General features: G+C 42.0%; 1 protein-coding gene across 1 annotated transcript in view; it reads right to left on the reverse strand.

Annotated features, from left to right (window-relative positions):
- Positions 1 to 1,204: 1,204 nt before the first annotated feature.
- The window catches only part of TTLL9 (tubulin tyrosine ligase like 9), a 32,272-nt gene continuing 16,413 nt past the window's right edge, over positions 1,205 to 17,063 (reverse strand). Inside the window, 10 exon segments of the mRNA XM_043495678.1 lie at positions 1,205 to 2,626; positions 3,248 to 3,358; positions 3,361 to 3,371; positions 3,987 to 4,100; positions 5,511 to 5,707; positions 6,656 to 6,714; positions 8,187 to 8,274; positions 8,367 to 8,407; positions 9,033 to 9,123; positions 9,891 to 9,959. Coding sequence (XP_043351613.1) covers positions 2,556 to 2,626; positions 3,248 to 3,358; positions 3,361 to 3,371; positions 3,987 to 4,100; positions 5,511 to 5,707; positions 6,656 to 6,714; positions 8,187 to 8,274; positions 8,367 to 8,407; positions 9,033 to 9,123; positions 9,891 to 9,959 — 852 coding nt within the window. The 3' untranslated portion in view covers positions 1,205 to 2,555.

Consider the following 17,063-nt stretch of genomic DNA (forward strand, 5'->3'; position numbering starts at 1 on the left):
TAATATCCTCTACAAAACACAACTTTTCAGTTAATGCAAAAACTAAAGGAAAAGAATTAGTGATTCCACCCTGAGCAGCTCTCCTTCATATTCCACTGCTTCAATAGTGCAGACAGTGGTAGGTGTGTTATGTCTTGTAATTGCTATTTAATTTTGAAAAAGTCAGAGATAAGGTTGAAACTTGAAAAGGAGTACTTGTGGCACCTTAGAGACTAACAAATTTATTTGAGCATAAGCTTTCGTGAGCTGTAGCTCATGAAAGCTTATGCTCTAATAAATTTGTTAGTCTCTAAGGTGCCACAAGTACTCCTTTTCTTTTGTGAATACACACTACACGGCTGCTGCTCTGAAACCTGTTGAAACTGACTTGATTCACTCTGAATACAGCAAAGGGAGTTTGGGGCCTAGAAGAATCATTTTCACTCTTTTTTCCACTGTTAGTGTTTGTATTGCTTGAAAGTGTGCCCTAAATTAGTGAATTTTAGTGAAACCCAAAATTAGGGTTTTGGGTGTGGAATTTTAGTTTAAAACACTGGTTTAAATTTAAGGGCTGGAGAGTAGGCATAGCTAGTAAGCCAGTGAAACAACTGCATCTGTTTGGGGAAATTTTGTACACTCAGCACAGAGAACTGTAATCACAGGTTTCAGAGTAGCAGCCGTGTTAGTCTGTATTCGCAAAAAGAAAAGGAGTACTTGTGGCACCTTAGAGACTAACAAATTTATAGAGCATAAGCTTTCGTGAGCTACAGCTCACTTCATCGGATGCATTTGGTGGAAAAACAGAGGGGAGATTTATATACACACACACAGAGAACATGAAACAATGGGTTTATCATATACACTGTAAGGAGAGTGATCACTTAAGATAAGCCATCACCAGCAGTGGGGGGGGAAGGAGGAAAACCTTTCATGGTGACAAGCAAGGTAGGCTAATTCCAGCAGTTAACAAGAATATCAGAGGAACAGTGGGGGGTGGTGGGAGGGAGAAATACCATGGGGAAAGTTTTACTTTGTGTAATGACTCATCCATTCCCAGTCTCTATTCAAGCCTAAGTTAATTGAATCCAGTTTGCAAATTAATTCCAATTCAGCAGTCTCTCTCATTGGAGTCTGTTTTTGAAGCTTTTTGTTGAAGCCTCTGTTTTTTCCACCAAATGCATCCGATGAAGTGAGCTGTAGCTCACGAAAGCTTATGCTCTAATAAATTTGTTAGTCTCTAAGGTGCCACAAGTACTCCTTTTCTTTTTAGAGAACTGTAACTGACCCTTCATCTTTGTCTAGCACTCAGCCTCCTGCTGTATTGGGTAAACAGCTTTGAGCACCAGGCGTTTACACTTTAAACAGAACTGTAATTGTTAGCTCCTCAGCCAGTCTCCCAGCCAGCTAGGCAGACACATACACACCACTATCCACTGCCCTGTTCAGTTTTGCACAAGTATAACATTTATATGGAGCTCAGGAGGAGTGGGTTTGCACCAGAATAGGCCTGTTCCACTCTCCTTAAAGACAGAGGCTGTTTTGATAAATCTGTCAGCTTTGCTTGATTGCTCTTTTAAGAAGTTGGCTGTATTTAACTAGCAAGTGTGTAGGGTTTAGAGCTATAGCCACAAGCTTCCAACTGCTAAATGCAAATCTATGCACTCTAGGCTTAACGCTTAAATTCCACATTTCTAAGTTAAAAATAATTCCCATTAGCGAATAGCCTCACTTGTAGCTTCCCAGAAAATTACATCTCTTCTGTAAAAGGGTGGTAAAGTTACTTTTCCTGTCTCAAAGGTACTAAACCCCTTCATTATAACAGCCCTCTTCATGTAACCAGCATAGTGGAGCCACTCTCAGTGCCTTCATAAAATCTAACGGTAAGGTTATTGTTACCGTATCATGGCAACAGGTCTTTCGATCTGACACGTTTCTATAGTAGTAGCAGCATGAGGCTCAAATACCCACTCTTCTTAAAAGCTTCCATTTTACTGAGTAGAGTCTGTATAGCCTCTTTTATAGCTTACACTTCAAAGGAAAACTACTGAAGTCGTCAACCTCAAATTGAGGACCAGTGAAGGAGCACTTCTTCTGGATTTCTAACAGCACTGAGGTATTGAATATTTTATTCATACCCATTGCAATGTATACAGAGTCAAAGTGATAGATAGGAGTGCTTTTTGTCTGCAATGTGGAGTGTACGGCTATCTATAGTCATATGCAGTAGCCAGTTGACAGCCTTGCAACAGCCTGCACTGTGGAACAAAACAGATTAATTCTTTACTGAAGAACTGGTCAGCCACAACGGAACATAACCAAAATACCTGATTGCATCATGTCCAAGGTAAAAGCAACCCACATCTATTGTTGCTCTGGCTTATGAACAGGATTCATTTGTTAACTAAGGTTCCCATGCAGGGAAAATCTTAGGGAACCAAGAAATGGCCAGCAGTCCTATGCTGAGGCAGCAAAACTGTCCAGAGACAAATGAGAACTGCAGCTCCACAATATGAGGAAGAGGGAGTGAAAGAGCTCTGGCCTCAGTGACTTCTCTTGCCTGATGCTCTGGATCAGCATTAAGCTTTCTGCTGGGTATGAAGACGTTTGAAGAGCTGTTTCAGTTGTTTTTTCCTGTCATTATTGTAGCCTGAAATGAAAGCATTAACAAAGTGACATACGACTTAGTCCCTCCAAAGAGTGAAGAGTAGAGATAATCGCCTGCTTTCAGACAAAGCCATGCTCCAATCAGTTAGCATGAAGCTACAACCAGAGAAAATACTGAAGGCATATTCAGCTACTTAGTGCTATGTGAAAACCTGCAATAGGCACTTTCTGCCTGATTTGAAGTGGACATTATTATGGGCTACTAAAACAAGAATATGCAACCAACGTTAGAAAGGTGCACAATAAACAGCTGTCACAATTTTATTATGGACTTTGGGCTAATTGGGAATTAGTTTTTAAAAGGAACTGGCAGGTGAAGAAGACCTGTGCTGGCTCACGCGGTAAGGAGTTCCAAAAATCTAACTACTGCCACCACATCAGCTTTTAACACTCCTATTGTTTGATCATTTACATCCACAATTGGAAAATGTTCACCCCCTCACACTTAGCCTCACATGGGTACTACACTCTACTAGCACTATGTGATAATTCACAGCTGGTCCTTCTACTCTTGAGGGAAAAATATGTTTTGCACTTTTGGTGATGTCCAAACAGTTAAGGACCTTGAGTGGGATGCCCTGCCATCTGCGTATGAGTGAAGTACCTAAATGTGTGTTTGCCATGAAGCTTCCATTTACTGGTGTATCCACGTTCCCTTCTGCTCTACTGACTGGACCATCATTCCACATCAGGTCAAAGCCCCCAATACGCTTCCCTTCCCAGTCAGCCTGCAATATCAAATACAAGGTATTAAAGTACATGTGCAATGGCTGTGTAGCTATCTGATTCACTGTCTGCACATTGGCTGGAAACCTGTGCAGATCAGGGAGAAAACCAAACAGCTGAGAGCTCCAATGGGTAGCTATTTACTATTAATATCTTGGGTTAGCACAATTGCACAGTCAATCATAAAATGATGCAAGGCAAGGTTCCTGGAACAGGAGGCTGGAGACATGAGGCATGAAAGGAGAGACACGTGGTCTGAGCATTAGACTGGAAGCCAGGAATTCAGTTCAAGACCCAGCTCTCACACCACCTTCATCTGTGGCCCTCAGAAAAGGCCACTGGGACAGTGTTCTCAGTGGTTAAGTTTCCTGATGTGTAAAATAGAAATTTATATAACCTGTTTTCCAAACAGTGGATCCTGACCCACCAGTGGATCACTGGAAGGTTCTAGATATGTCACAGGGCAGTGACACTAAGTGGGAGAGGCAAATGCCAGCATGACAAACCTGCAGCCTTGAGTCCGATCTTTTGTCTACAGAAGCTAGAGGACTAGCTCAGATACATTTCACATGCTTTGGTAAGATTCATGGAGAGCAGTAAACTCGTTTTTCACCCACCTGCCCTCCATGTCCACAATATGCAATGTGTCCTTGAGAAGGCAACATTTGAGCTCATAGTCCTCCTGACTACTGGCAGTGAGTGAGGGAGAAGCATTAACCTCCAGAAGCCAGCTGTAGAGAGAACAGCAGACAGCTAAGCAATCTGTCCACCTAACAAATGACTGTCTATAGAACCCTCATTGCATGGCTGCAGAGCTGGCAGGAGGGAGTAAGTGACAGGGAATCAAACCCCAAACATCATCCTGTACACAAAGAACATTCTGAGCTCAACTGTAATAAAGAGAGAGCCCCTCCAGCACCCTAAAAAGCATACAAGTAAAACTAAAGGCTAGATGAAACTCTCCCCCACCTTACCCCATTACATCACAGGGTAAGTTTTAACCCTTTCCTCAGTGCAGGGATTCGAATGTGTCTTTGAAGTAGTTTCCTAACAAACTGTGCAATATGACTACGTGGATCTGGAAGTACCCAATACATTGCTCATATGACAGCAGCAAACTATAGTATTATAGTTACATCACAGTGGTTCAGTCCAGTTCACCTCAACTTGATTTGTTTCTTGATCAGTAGAAGTTACACAAGCTCTTTCTGTGCAGATTGTCACTGCAGAAGCAGTAGTTTGGTTTGAAGCTATGACTACAGCAGACTAGCTTGTACAAATTTGGGTTGTTACCCAAGACCACAGTTAAGCAGCGTTTATTAGCTCACTTCAAATAAAGCTGTCCCCAGTGGCACTGCAGAGACATCAGACTGATGCTGACCAGTCATTGAAGGTTGTAACTGGAACACCGGCTACCACACATTGTTAGAGGGAGGAAGAGGAAGAAATGCGAGGACACTTAAAGTGGCACTGTCAACTTAAATCATATGTTATACAAATTTCCTTATCAATGTTACTAATAGCTCTTTATGTGATTAAAACTGAAAATCTTAAATCTAATTTTGTTGCTTTTGCTGCTCTTTGTTTACTTTTGCAGTGAAAATCGGTTCTATTTTCAGGTTCCCAATGTTGCAATATTGTGGTTGCAAACACTGCAGAAGGTGGTTTATATGTTTAAAGGCACATTTTAATTGATGTATATTTAAAAAACAACTGAATTGTTTGTAGTAGTCACATTGTGCGAAAGTTTGTTTTTATAAAAATCTAAGTTGAACCAAATTTGAATGTATGATTTCTTGTTACAATCTTAGATTCCTGTGGAGTCTGTTTCCCATAGTCTTCAATAGGAGAAGTACCCCACCACAGTCTAAAATTCTGTAATGAAGGCTACCTCTTAGCCAACACTTCACATAGATTACTTTTTAGGTTATGGCAAGTGTACTTAATATCTAGTCCTATCAGTCTAATAGTGGTGCTTGGCTGAATCTCAGTGTTCATGGGTGTACTGCTGTAATACATAGTTACTGGAGGAGTTAGTAGCAGCGGGTTTCCAGTGAGCCTCCCTTCACTGGCCATTGCTAAGCTGTTTAGACAGCCTTCCATTCACTGTATGCCACCTGTATGCTCACTAACATCCTTACGGCTTGAGATCCTGGTCTATCAGGATGTCGTATCCATACAGTTCAAAACAGTGTTTGTCGCTGATGATCACTTTCTGAACACTCTGTAGGCTCTTGATGAAAATGTTGTCCATTTCTGCAAAGAGAGTCTCCACCACTTCTTCCCCATGCTTGGCAGTCATGTACTGTCGGAACCGCTGAATCATCCACTTACAGCCCTAACACATACAAAGACAACGATAACAAGCTGTTCCTACATATGTGACCATGCATTTCCTTGCCTACCTGAAATAATCACTCAATATTCTCTACCATCAAAGGACAATTCTGAATAAGAAGCCAAACATCCAGAATCAGATGTTACTCACCTCAGTGCATCTTGGAAAGGAGTAATTTAACCTTAGTCTAGAGAGAAACTGCAGTCTCTGCTTGGAAAGTGGAGTAAAACCAATACTTAACCTCAAAACTGGGAGTGATATCCTAATAGTGATCCCCATCCCACCTTCTCTTTCCATCATAGTTTCACAAGATACACATCTAGGACTTCCCTTTTCAAAGGACCAAGAAATATTAGGCTAGAGATTTAGAGGAAAAGCATATAAAATGGAAAGTTCAATGCAAACCTTTGTTTGTGAACTTTTAACTATCTCAGATTCACAAAGAATATTTAAAGCTGATCTCATTTGTTTAAGATTTTTTCTTTGTTGCAACTGCAGGTCCCTCAGAAAAGGGGGGTAGCAATCACAGATGATCTCTGAAGATGCTAAGCTCATATTATAGATGTGGTAATAGCAGTGAATGCTAAGCACTACAAGTCTGGGTCTCTGACAAGCATTATCCAAAAATGAATTACTTGTGGAGTCAGAATGCTCAACCCCACAAAGTAGTGCACAGTTGTAATGGAACAGTTAGAGCAGAGCTCTTGCTTCCTGGATCTCCTGAAACATCCATCAATGAACACATTCATGGGGTATCAGAGGACAGCCAAGGCAGAGCATCCATACAGCACATCCTCAGGGACTACAAACCTGCCATATATATTGCACAGTAGCTGGAACAATGAAGCCAGAACAGCTACTTGCTTGCATTCCCTGAACTACCCAGCATAGTGTTTGCGCTTGGACACAGGCTGGGTCAGCTAAAGTAGCCAGTAAGTTTTCACTCACCTTCTCTGGATCGTAGTCAGGTGCAGTCTTCTGCACTGCTACATTGGTGAGATGCACATCTGGCACGAGAAGGAGGTAAGGATCATGGAGACAGAAAATGAGAAATTGAATTTGGGTCCTAAACCAGCCTCCTGTGCTCCTTATGCCAATGAATCTCTCCTCCCTTCCCTAATTGTGGAGCTTATACCCACCACTGCAGGGAGACATCTTAGTGAAAAATTAAGAGAAAATAAATACAGATAAAAGTGGAAATCTGGAACAACTAGTAAAGCCCAGAGCAAGTTTTAGCCCTCATTGGCTCTTGTGATGGACTTACATGGAAGCTCTTCTCCTGGGAACGCAACCCAACTGCCATGCAGAGCACCGGTGCCAAGAACCTTGGATGTACACCCACTCTGGATTGCCTCATTAAAGCAACCTACCTTTTGATCAGACTAAGCAAGAATGAGCAAGTTACTAAATACTTTACTAAGGAAAGTGGTGGATTCTCTCGATGTCTTCAAGTTAAGACTGGATGCCTTTCTGGAAGAATACGCTTAATTTTAGCCAAATACAAATTATGCTTTAGTTAAACACAAGTTATTGGGCTTAGTACTGGGGTAACTGGGTGACATTTAATGGGCTGTAATTAAGGCTATGATTTAGTCATGGGTATTTTTAATAAAAAAGTCATGGACAGGTCATGGGCAATAAATAAAAATTCACAGCCCATGACCTCTCTATGACTTATACTATAAATACCCCGGACTAAATCTTGGGGGTGGGGGTCACTACTGGGGGCAGGCACCCCGGGGAGCCGCTACTGGGGGGGCAGCCGCTACTGGGGGGGCAGCAGCACCAGCTGCACCTGGGACTGCCAAGCAGCGGCTGCTCCCGCCCCCAGGACTACTGCTCAGGCAGTTCTCAGGGCCGGCTGCCTGAGCAGCGGCTGGTGCGGCTGGCCCCTGGGCCAAATAGCTGGCTTCAGAGCCATTCCAGCAGCAGCCGGTGTGGCTTTCCCCGGGGTCACCAGAGCAGCTAGCCCTGGAGTCAGCTGCTTGGTCAGCCCTGGAGTCAGCCACACTGGCTGCTGCAGAAGTCACAGAGGTTGCGGAAAGTCACAGAATCCATGACCTCTGTGACAGACATGGAGCCCTAGCTATGATTTACAGGAGGCCAGATTAGATGACCCTTCTGGCCTTAAACTCCATGAATCCATTGAAAAAGCAGGCTGCAATAAGTGCACCTGTACTACTAAAGTGGGACTGATCTCCCACGTTTGGTCCTAGCTGACTGACGTTTCTGGAGATCCACTGACACCAGTATTCCAATGACAGAGGGTGAGAGTGAAACAAGATGACAGCGGAACAGCCAGTGAGAAACAATAGCAAAGGATGAGTATTCTGTAAGTATCCAGAAGGCAGGAGACAAGATATAAGGAAACTTGTTCTTCTGGATCCCTTCTTCACTCCCCACCTCCCAAAATATACTAAAATGATAGATTCCATTCCTTAGCAACTGCCCGGTATCGCACAAGGACAGGTCAGGATACAATTATCATCTATGCTACTCAGAGTGAAGCGTGTGTTGGAGAAGCGAGCAAAGCCGTCCCGGTATAACCAGGCCTTCAGTGGGATGTACTGAGAGAAAGGGGAGAGAGAAGCTGAGGGTGAATAGCAAGAAAATCCAATCCAGTCACTGCAATAAAAATAAAATGGACTTCTGCACTTACAGACATCACTAGAACATAAACTCTCAAGTCAAACTTTCGACCTGTGAATCAAAGAGAAATATATAGCAATATAATAGTGAAGTTTGTGCTAGTCATACCTAGTGTTACAAAAACCCAAATTAGAACTTATCTACACACAGCCATGCACCAAAATAACTAGATTGGTCTTAAGTCACACCTTTTGTTATTTTGGTACAAATCTGTGTGTGGACATGAATTTCGGATTAAGACAATTTAAATCAATAGGATGCTCTTGATCCAAATAAGTGGCCACATACAGACTTGCACCAAAACAAGATTTGCGCTAAAACCTTTTCGTGTCTGACTGTATGAAAAGAAGCTCTTAGAGAGGAACCTGCTACCATATGGGGCTGGGCTTATCTTTAATGTGTGTGGCTTGTATTAGGTCTAATTTTTGTTCATTGGATCACCTCTATTCTCAAAATCTTTTGGGGCAGGACCACTGAACTACTGCACCAGCAGCACTGACTGCATTTACATTTAAATCCATAAGTAGCTAATTTCAGGCAAGAACTGACCATATAAAGTCTTAACCTTCATCAGAGAGGTGTTCTGGGGATCTCTCTCCCTATGTGACAGGAACATCATAGGGGGAGTGTCTCTCTCCACATGTCAGGCAGATACAGACTGAAACAAGCATCTTACCTCCTATTAAATATGGGTTTTCAATATAACACTGAGCTACATAATTCTCTACTTGAGTTTCATCTTTCTGATCATCTGTACGGACCCCATCCTGCAAAATAAAACAAGTTATTTCTTATTCATGGACAAGACTGAACGAGGAGAAAAATCAAATCACAAGCACTCACAGGATTCTCCAGTCAATCCGTCCCAGTTTTAGATTTCAGATCAATGACAAAACATCCCCCCTTTTGTTTTGTTGCACAGTGAGAAAATCTGTTCTAATCCTGGTGGATGGTGATATGTGTTACATGTGAAAGCTGTAGATGGGGACAGTAAGTGATTAGTAAAGGTATGAAGATAAAATTACAGTTGGAAGACCAAAGCTCTAAGTCAGCAGTCCCCAAACTTTTGAGGGTCGTGCCCCCCTTACCCCTGTTTGTGTCCCTCTGAGCTGGGGCCGGGAGCGGGACCATGGCTGGGGTACGTGGACGGGGTAAGGAGGCTGGGGCCACAGCTGGGGGTGGGTCTGGGGCCAGAGTGGAGCCACAGCCGGGCTGCGGTGGGAGCCAGCAGCCGGACCAACGAACAGGTGCTCTGCTCCCAGCCTTGGCCCTGGGCCAGGAACAGAGCCGTGGCCAAGGCTGAGGCCACACACACATGGGGCCGGGAGCTGGGGATGCGGCTGGGGGCTAGACTGTAGCAGAGCTGGGGGTGGGGACAGACTGGTTGCACTCCCTCTCTGCCCCTGTGGGGACTGGCCTGGGACCCGCCACGCTCCTCTGGATGGTCCTCCACCTCCCAGTAGGGTGGCTCTAGGTGGACCTTCCCAAAAAAAAAAAAATGTGGTGGCGTGAGAAGAGAAAGTACACATTTCACCTTCCTCCAGTCAATGACATCCTTGAGTTTTCGGAACAGAAAAATGCCTCTCCCTTGTGACCTGGCAACCTGTAGCATAAAGGAGAAGGAAAGTGTTAGTCGCTTTATTCTTAAGTTTTCTCACTCGCCTCCAGCTGGGAACTGAAAGAAATCTTATTTTTGTAGCACCATGGCAGCTAACAGAAGATCCAGGTTGCTGCCCTTTTTATAGTTGTTGGCAACTCTCACACACAGCAGTTAGCATTCCCTTTCTGAACAGCTGCTATTCTCTAAAAGGTGATTATGGAAGCATCTGTTGCACACCCTGATTCATCATTTATTTATTAAGCACCCATTTGGCATGGTGGGTGCTGTACAAAAAGTTAAAAACAGGAGACTCCGCAGGAGGTCAGTAACACCATACTGTGGCACTGTTACAGCATTTATTATTATTAATTTGTGTTACCTTAACACCCAAGAGCCCTAGTCATGGATCTATTCGAAGGACTGTCTTTTGGGTAAAAGACAAAACCAGGGTTCTAGCCACTTAACATCATTTAACAGCTGTAAGAATAAGAGTGTCAACCCCAGTCTTAACCAAATTCCTACTCAGATAACTAAGTTCTCCCGGCAGTTTCACATAGGTAATTGTATCCTATTTCACTTCCTGTCCTGAACTGTTGTGTTGTGCTGCTTGGACCTAATCCTAAGAGGCCAAGGATCTCAGAATCAGGACCTTAAATGCTGCTATTTGAGTGGTGAGTGAACTGGTCCTTATATTTATGCAGGCATATTGTGAGGCTTAAAGTTTTGTAAAGCACTTTGAGCTCCTTGGATGAAAGGAGCTATAATATTAATTATATAAAAAGTCAGCCAAAAACCCACACAATTCCAGTTCAGAAGAATAAGTCAGTGCTTTTCCATATTGTGTTTAAAAAGGCTGAAGATGCTATTTTATGTAAAGCTATAAAAAGCAAATATTTTATGGTGTGTGGTGATATAAGGGTTTTAATGGGATGGTGACAGTATTCATGAGTGGGAATGCTGTGAGTTATACAAGCCATTCCAAAGGAGAGGCAATAAAACCTTTACATCACTACATGCCATCATGGGTTTTGGTTATTCCACATTTTAGTCAATAGTTACCTTAGATTTTGTAAGTAGTTTAAAAAGTTTTTATTGGGACTATTTTTCACATCTGTCTATGTGTAAAGCCAGGTTGCCTTAGTTACTAGCGACAGGCCTTGGAGTGACAGTAAAGTTAAATTTTAAAAACCTCTAAAAATGAAGCAATTTTCTATAAATCCAGGATGACATGATTTTAAGATCCAATCCTTCAAGACCTTAGGAAGATAGGCCAAGGATAGAAACAACCTGCTTTACACCATTGGAAATCCTGGAATCCCAGTTCTCCAATGTGATAAAACAAGTGTTTCTAGCTTCAAACTGCCACTGAGCCAAGACAATGTATCATCTCTCCACGTTTAAGTTCTCATTTTCCCTGCTGCACATTTGTGGGAAAAGTAGTAAAGTGGCCTGGGACCAGAATTGCGCACACCCCCTCTAAACACAACTGCAACACACGCAGGGTCTATCTGAGACTCCAAGATCTAGGTCCTTTCAAGAGCACAGAGTGACCGTGAGAAGTAACGCAAAATTTATCTTTATTTGTGTGTTTTGAGGTCAGCCACAAACTACTTCATTTCAGTTGTTGGTATAATTTTTGTGACCACAATCTTTTAATATATTCTCATTTATTGTATTCAGGTTATTTCCAATGATAATTGAGGTTGTGGGCACAAAATATAAGCTTAATATAAGGTTTCTTGTTGCTGATTAACCCAAATTAACATTTGTAGACTTGGATAATCACTAGCTGTTATCCTCATGGCTGTAATTAAACTGTTAGTTTGCATAATTGCCTCCCATTCACTACTCATAAAGCCCACTCTTATTGATAGGCCTGATCTGCAGAGTGAGACAAACTGTCTTGTCCCCTCCTACCAGACCTGCTGTGCAGAGCAAAGTGACTGTGCTGTTAAGAACCTAAGACTGGCCATACTGCTTCAGACCTAGCCCAGTGTCCCATCTTCCAACAGTGGTCAGTGCCAGGTGCTTCAGAGAATGATCAGAACAGGACAATTTATCTAGTGACCCCATCCCTTGTCATCCAGTCCCCACTTCCTTAACCTCCATGAACGTACCTAATTCTTTTTAATCCAGTTATCCTTTTGGCCTTCACAACATCCCCTGGCAACAAGTTGCACAGGTTGACGGTATGTTATGTGAAGAAGTCCTACTTTATGTTTGTTTTAAATCTGCTGCCTATTAATTTCACTTGGTGACCCCTAGTTCTTGTGTTACGTAAAGGGGTAACTAACACGTCTTTATTCACTCTCTCCACACCAGTCATGATTTTATAGACCTCTCATGTCCCACCTCCGCAGTCTCTTCTCTAAGATCAACAGTCCCAGTCTTTTCAATCTCTGTTCACATGGAAAGCTGTTCCATACCCCTAATATTTTTTGTTGTCCCTCTCTGTATTTTTTCCAGTTTTAATACACCTTTTTGGAGATGGGGTGACCAGATCTGCACACAGTATTCAAGGTGTAGGTGTACCATAGATTTATATTGTGGCATTATGACATTTTCTGTCTTCTTATCTATCCCTTTCCTAATGGTTCCTAACATTCTATTAGCTATTTTGATGGCCACTGCACATTGAGCAGATGTTTTCAAAGAACTATCCACAGTGTCTCCAACATCTCTGTTGTGAGTGGTAACAGCTAATTTGGATGCCATCATTTTGTATGTATAGTTGGGATTATGTTTTCCAACGTGCAGTACTTTGCATTTATCAACATTGAATTTCATCTGCCATTTTGTTGCTCAATCATAGAATCATAGAAATGTAGGATTGGAAGGGACCTCGATAGGTCATCTATTTTAGTCCTCTGCACTGAGGCAGGACTAAGTATTATCTAGACCATCCCTGACAGGTGTTTGTCTAACCTGCTCTTAAAAGCTCCAGTGATGGAGATTCCACAACCTCTCTAGGTCATTTGTTCCAGTGCTTAACTATCCTTACAGTTAGGAAGTTTTTCCTAACATCTAAATCGAACCTAAATCTCTCTTGCTGTAATGCAAGCCCATTATTTCTTGTCCTGTCCTCAGTGGTTAAGGAGAACAGTTTATCACCCTCTTCCTTGTAACAACCTTTTATGTACTTGAAAGCTGTTCTCATGTGCTCCCTCAGTCTTCTCTCTCCAGACTAAACAAAGCCAATTCTTTCAACCTTTCCTCATTGGTCATGTTTTCTACACCTTTAATTGTTCTTGCTGCTCTCCTCTGGACTTTCTCTAATTTGTCTACATCTTTCCCAAAGTGTGGTGCCCAGAACTGGACAAAATACTCTAGTTGAGGCCTTATCAGTGCTGAGTAGAGAGGAAGAATTACTACTTATGTCTTGCTTACAACACATCTGCTAATACATCCCAGAATGACATTCATTTTTTTTGCAACAGTATGACATTGTTGACTCATTTAATTTGTGATCCACTATAACTAGTGCATTCTTTTCTGCAGTACTCTTTCCTAGGAGTACTTCCTAGCAACTGATTATTCCTTCCTAAACATAGTATTTTATTTGTCCTTATTGAATTTCATCGTATTTAATTCAGATAATTTCTCCAGTTTGTCAAAATCATTTTGAATTCTAATCCTATCCTCCAAAGCACTTGCAACCCCTCCCAGCTTGGTATCATATGCAAACTTCATAAGTGTACTCTCTATTCCATTATCCAAATCATTTATGAAGACATTGAGTAGAACCAGACTCAGGACAGATCCCTGCAGGACCCCACTCAATATGCCCTTCAAGCTTGACTGAGAACTATTGATATTCTCTGAGAATAGCATCCCCGATACCATCAAGGCAAACCTGGCAACTGAACTTTGTGACTTTGTCTTCACCCACAACTATTTCAGATTTGGGGACAATTTATATCTTCAAGTCAGCGGGACTGCTATGGGTACCCTCATGGCCCCTCAGTATGCCAACATTTTTATGGCTGACTTAGAACAGCGCTTCCTCAGCTCTTGTCCCCTTACACAACTACTCTGCTTGCACTACATTGATGACATCTTCATCATCTGGACCCATGGGAAGGAGGCCCTTGAGGAATTCCACCAAAATGTCAACGATTTCCACCCTACCATCAACTTCAGCCTGGACCAGTCTACACAAGAGGTCCACTTCCTAGACACTACTGTGCTAATAAGCGAAGGTCACATAAACACCACCCTATACCGGAAACCTACTGACCACTATACTTACCTACATGCCTCCAGCTTTCATCCAGACCACATCACACGATCCACTGACTACAGCCAAGCTCTAAGATACAACCGCATTTGCTCCGAACCCTCAGACAGAGACAAACACCTACAAGATCTCTATCAAGCGTTCTTAAAACTGCAATACCCACCTGGTGAAGTGAAGAAACAGACTGACATAGCCAGATGGGTACCAAGAAGTCACCTACTACAAGACAGGCCGAACAAAGAAAATAACAGAACGCCACTAGCCGTCACCTTCAGCCCCTAACTAAAATCTCTCCAGCGCATCATCAAGGATCTACAACCTATCCTGAAGGATGATCCCTCACTCTCACAGACCCTGGGAGACAGGCCAGTCTTTGCTTACAGACAGCCCCTCACACTTGGTAAAGCAACCCCCATCCTTTCATGTATTTATACCTGCTTCTGTATTTTCACTCCATGCATCTGATGAACCCACGAAAGCTTGTGCCCAAATAAATTTGTTAGTCTCTAAAGTGCCACAAGGACTCCTCATTATTTTTGCTGATACAGACTAACATGGCTACCACTCTGAAACCTATACTCTGAGTATGGTTTTCCAACCAGTTGTGCACCCACCTTTAGGTTCATCTAGGCTATATTTCTCTAGTTTGTTTATGAGACAGTTTGTTTATGTGAGGCAGTATCAAAAATAAATTTGTTAGTCTCTAAGGTGCCACAAGTACTCCTTTTCTTTTTGCGAATACAGACTAACACAGCTGCTATTCTGAAAAGTATCAAAAGCCTTATTAAAGTCAAAATATATCACATCTACTTCTTTCCTACTATTCATAAGCTTGTTACCCTGTCAAATAAGCATATAAAGTTACTTTGACACAATTTGTTCTTGACAAATCCATGTTGAATGTTACTTATCACTTTATTTTCTTCTAGATGCTTACAAATTGTTTGACTGTTCGCTCCATTATTTTTCCAGGTGCTGAAGTTAAGATGACTTGTCTATAATTCCCTTGGTTGTCCTTATTCCCTGTTTTAAAGCTATGTACTGTATTTGCCCTTTTCCAGTCCTCAGGTAACTCGTCTATCCTCCTCAGTTCTCGTCGTCCAGTTTAGTGAGATCCCTTTGTAACTCTTTGCAGTCAGCTTTGGAATTAACTATCTGAGAAATTTTGTATTGTCTGCAAAATTTGCTACCTCAATGTTTACTCCTTTTTCCAGATCATTTATGAATACATTGAACAGCACTGGTCCCAGTACAGAACCTTGGGGTATCCTGCTATTTACCTCTCTCCACTGTGAAAACTGACCATTTATTCCTACCCTTTTTTCCCTATCTTTTAACCAATTTTTAATCCATGAGAGGACCTTCCCTCTGATTCCATGACTACCTACTTTCCTTAAGAGCCTTTGGTGAGGGACCTTGCCAAAGGTTTCTGAAAGTCCAAGTATACTCTATCTATGGGATTACTCATCCATGTTTATAGATATCCTCAAATAATTTTAATAGACTGATGAAGCAAGATTTCCCTTAACAAAAGCCATATTGACTCTTCCCCAATATATTGTGCTCATCTATGTGTCTGATAATTCTGTTCTTTACTACAGTTTTAAGCAGGTTGCCTAGTATTAAGTTAGGCTTACTGGCCTGTAATTGCCAGGATTGCTGCAGGAGCCTATTTTAAAAATTGGCGTTACGTTAGCTATCCACCAGTCATCTGGTATAGAGGATGATTTTAAGCAATAGGTAAAGTAACACAATTAGTAGTTCCGTCAGAACTCTTAGGTGAATACCATCTGGGCCTAGAGACTTATTACTGTTTATCAGTTTGTTCCAAAACCTCCTCTATTGACACATCCACCTAGGACAGTTCCTCAGATTTGTCACCTAAAAAGAGTGACTTGGGAATCTCCCTCACATCTGCTGCAGTGAAGACTGATGCAAAGGACTGATTTAGCTTCTCTGCAAAAGCCTTTGCTTCCTTGAGTGCTCCTTTAGCACCTCGATTGTCTGGTGGCTCCACTGATATTTTGGCAGGCTTCCTGCTTCTGAGGTGCTTAAACAAAATGTAGCTGTTAGTTTGTACATGTACATTGGCCAAACTGGACACTCTCTACGTAAAAGAATAAATGGACGCAAATCAGATGTCAAGAATTATAACATTCAAAAACCAGTCGGAGAACACTTAAATCTCTCTGGTCACTCGATTACAGACTGAAAAGTGGTAATTCTTCAACAAAAAACCTTCAAAAACAGACTCCAATGAGAGACTGCTGAATTGAAATTAATTTGCAAACTGGATACAATTAACTTAGGCTTGAATAAAGACTGGGAGTGGATGGGTCATTACACAAAATAAAACTATTTCCCCATGTTTATTCCCTCCCCCCACTGTTCCTCACACGTTCTTGTCAATTGCTGGAAGTGCCCACCTTGATTCTCACTACAAAAGGTCCGTGTTCCCCCTCTCCCACCAGTAATAGCTCACCTTACCTGATTACTCTTATTACAGTGTGTATGGTAACATGGTTTCACGCTCTCTGTGTATTTTTCACTACATGCATCCAATGAAGTGAGCTGTAGCTCACGAAAGCTTATGCTCAAATAAATTTGTTAGTCTTTAAGGTGCCACAAGTCCTCCTTTTCTTTTGCAGATTCAGACTAACATGGCTGCTACTCTGAAACCGTTAGTTTGTGTGTCTTTTGCTAGTTGCTCTTCAAATTCTTTTTTGGACTGCCCAATTATACTTTTATACTTGACTGCCCAAGTTTATGTTCCTTTGTTTTCCACAGTAGGGTTTGACTTCCAGTTTTTAAAAGATGTCTTTTTGTCTCCAGCCACCTCTTTTACTGTTGTTTAGTCCCAGTGGCATTTT

Source organism: Dermochelys coriacea, chromosome 13 (assembly GCF_009764565.3).
Source record: "Dermochelys coriacea isolate rDerCor1 chromosome 13, rDerCor1.pri.v4, whole genome shotgun sequence".
NCBI classification, from domain to species: Eukaryota; Metazoa; Chordata; order Testudines; family Dermochelyidae; genus Dermochelys; species Dermochelys coriacea.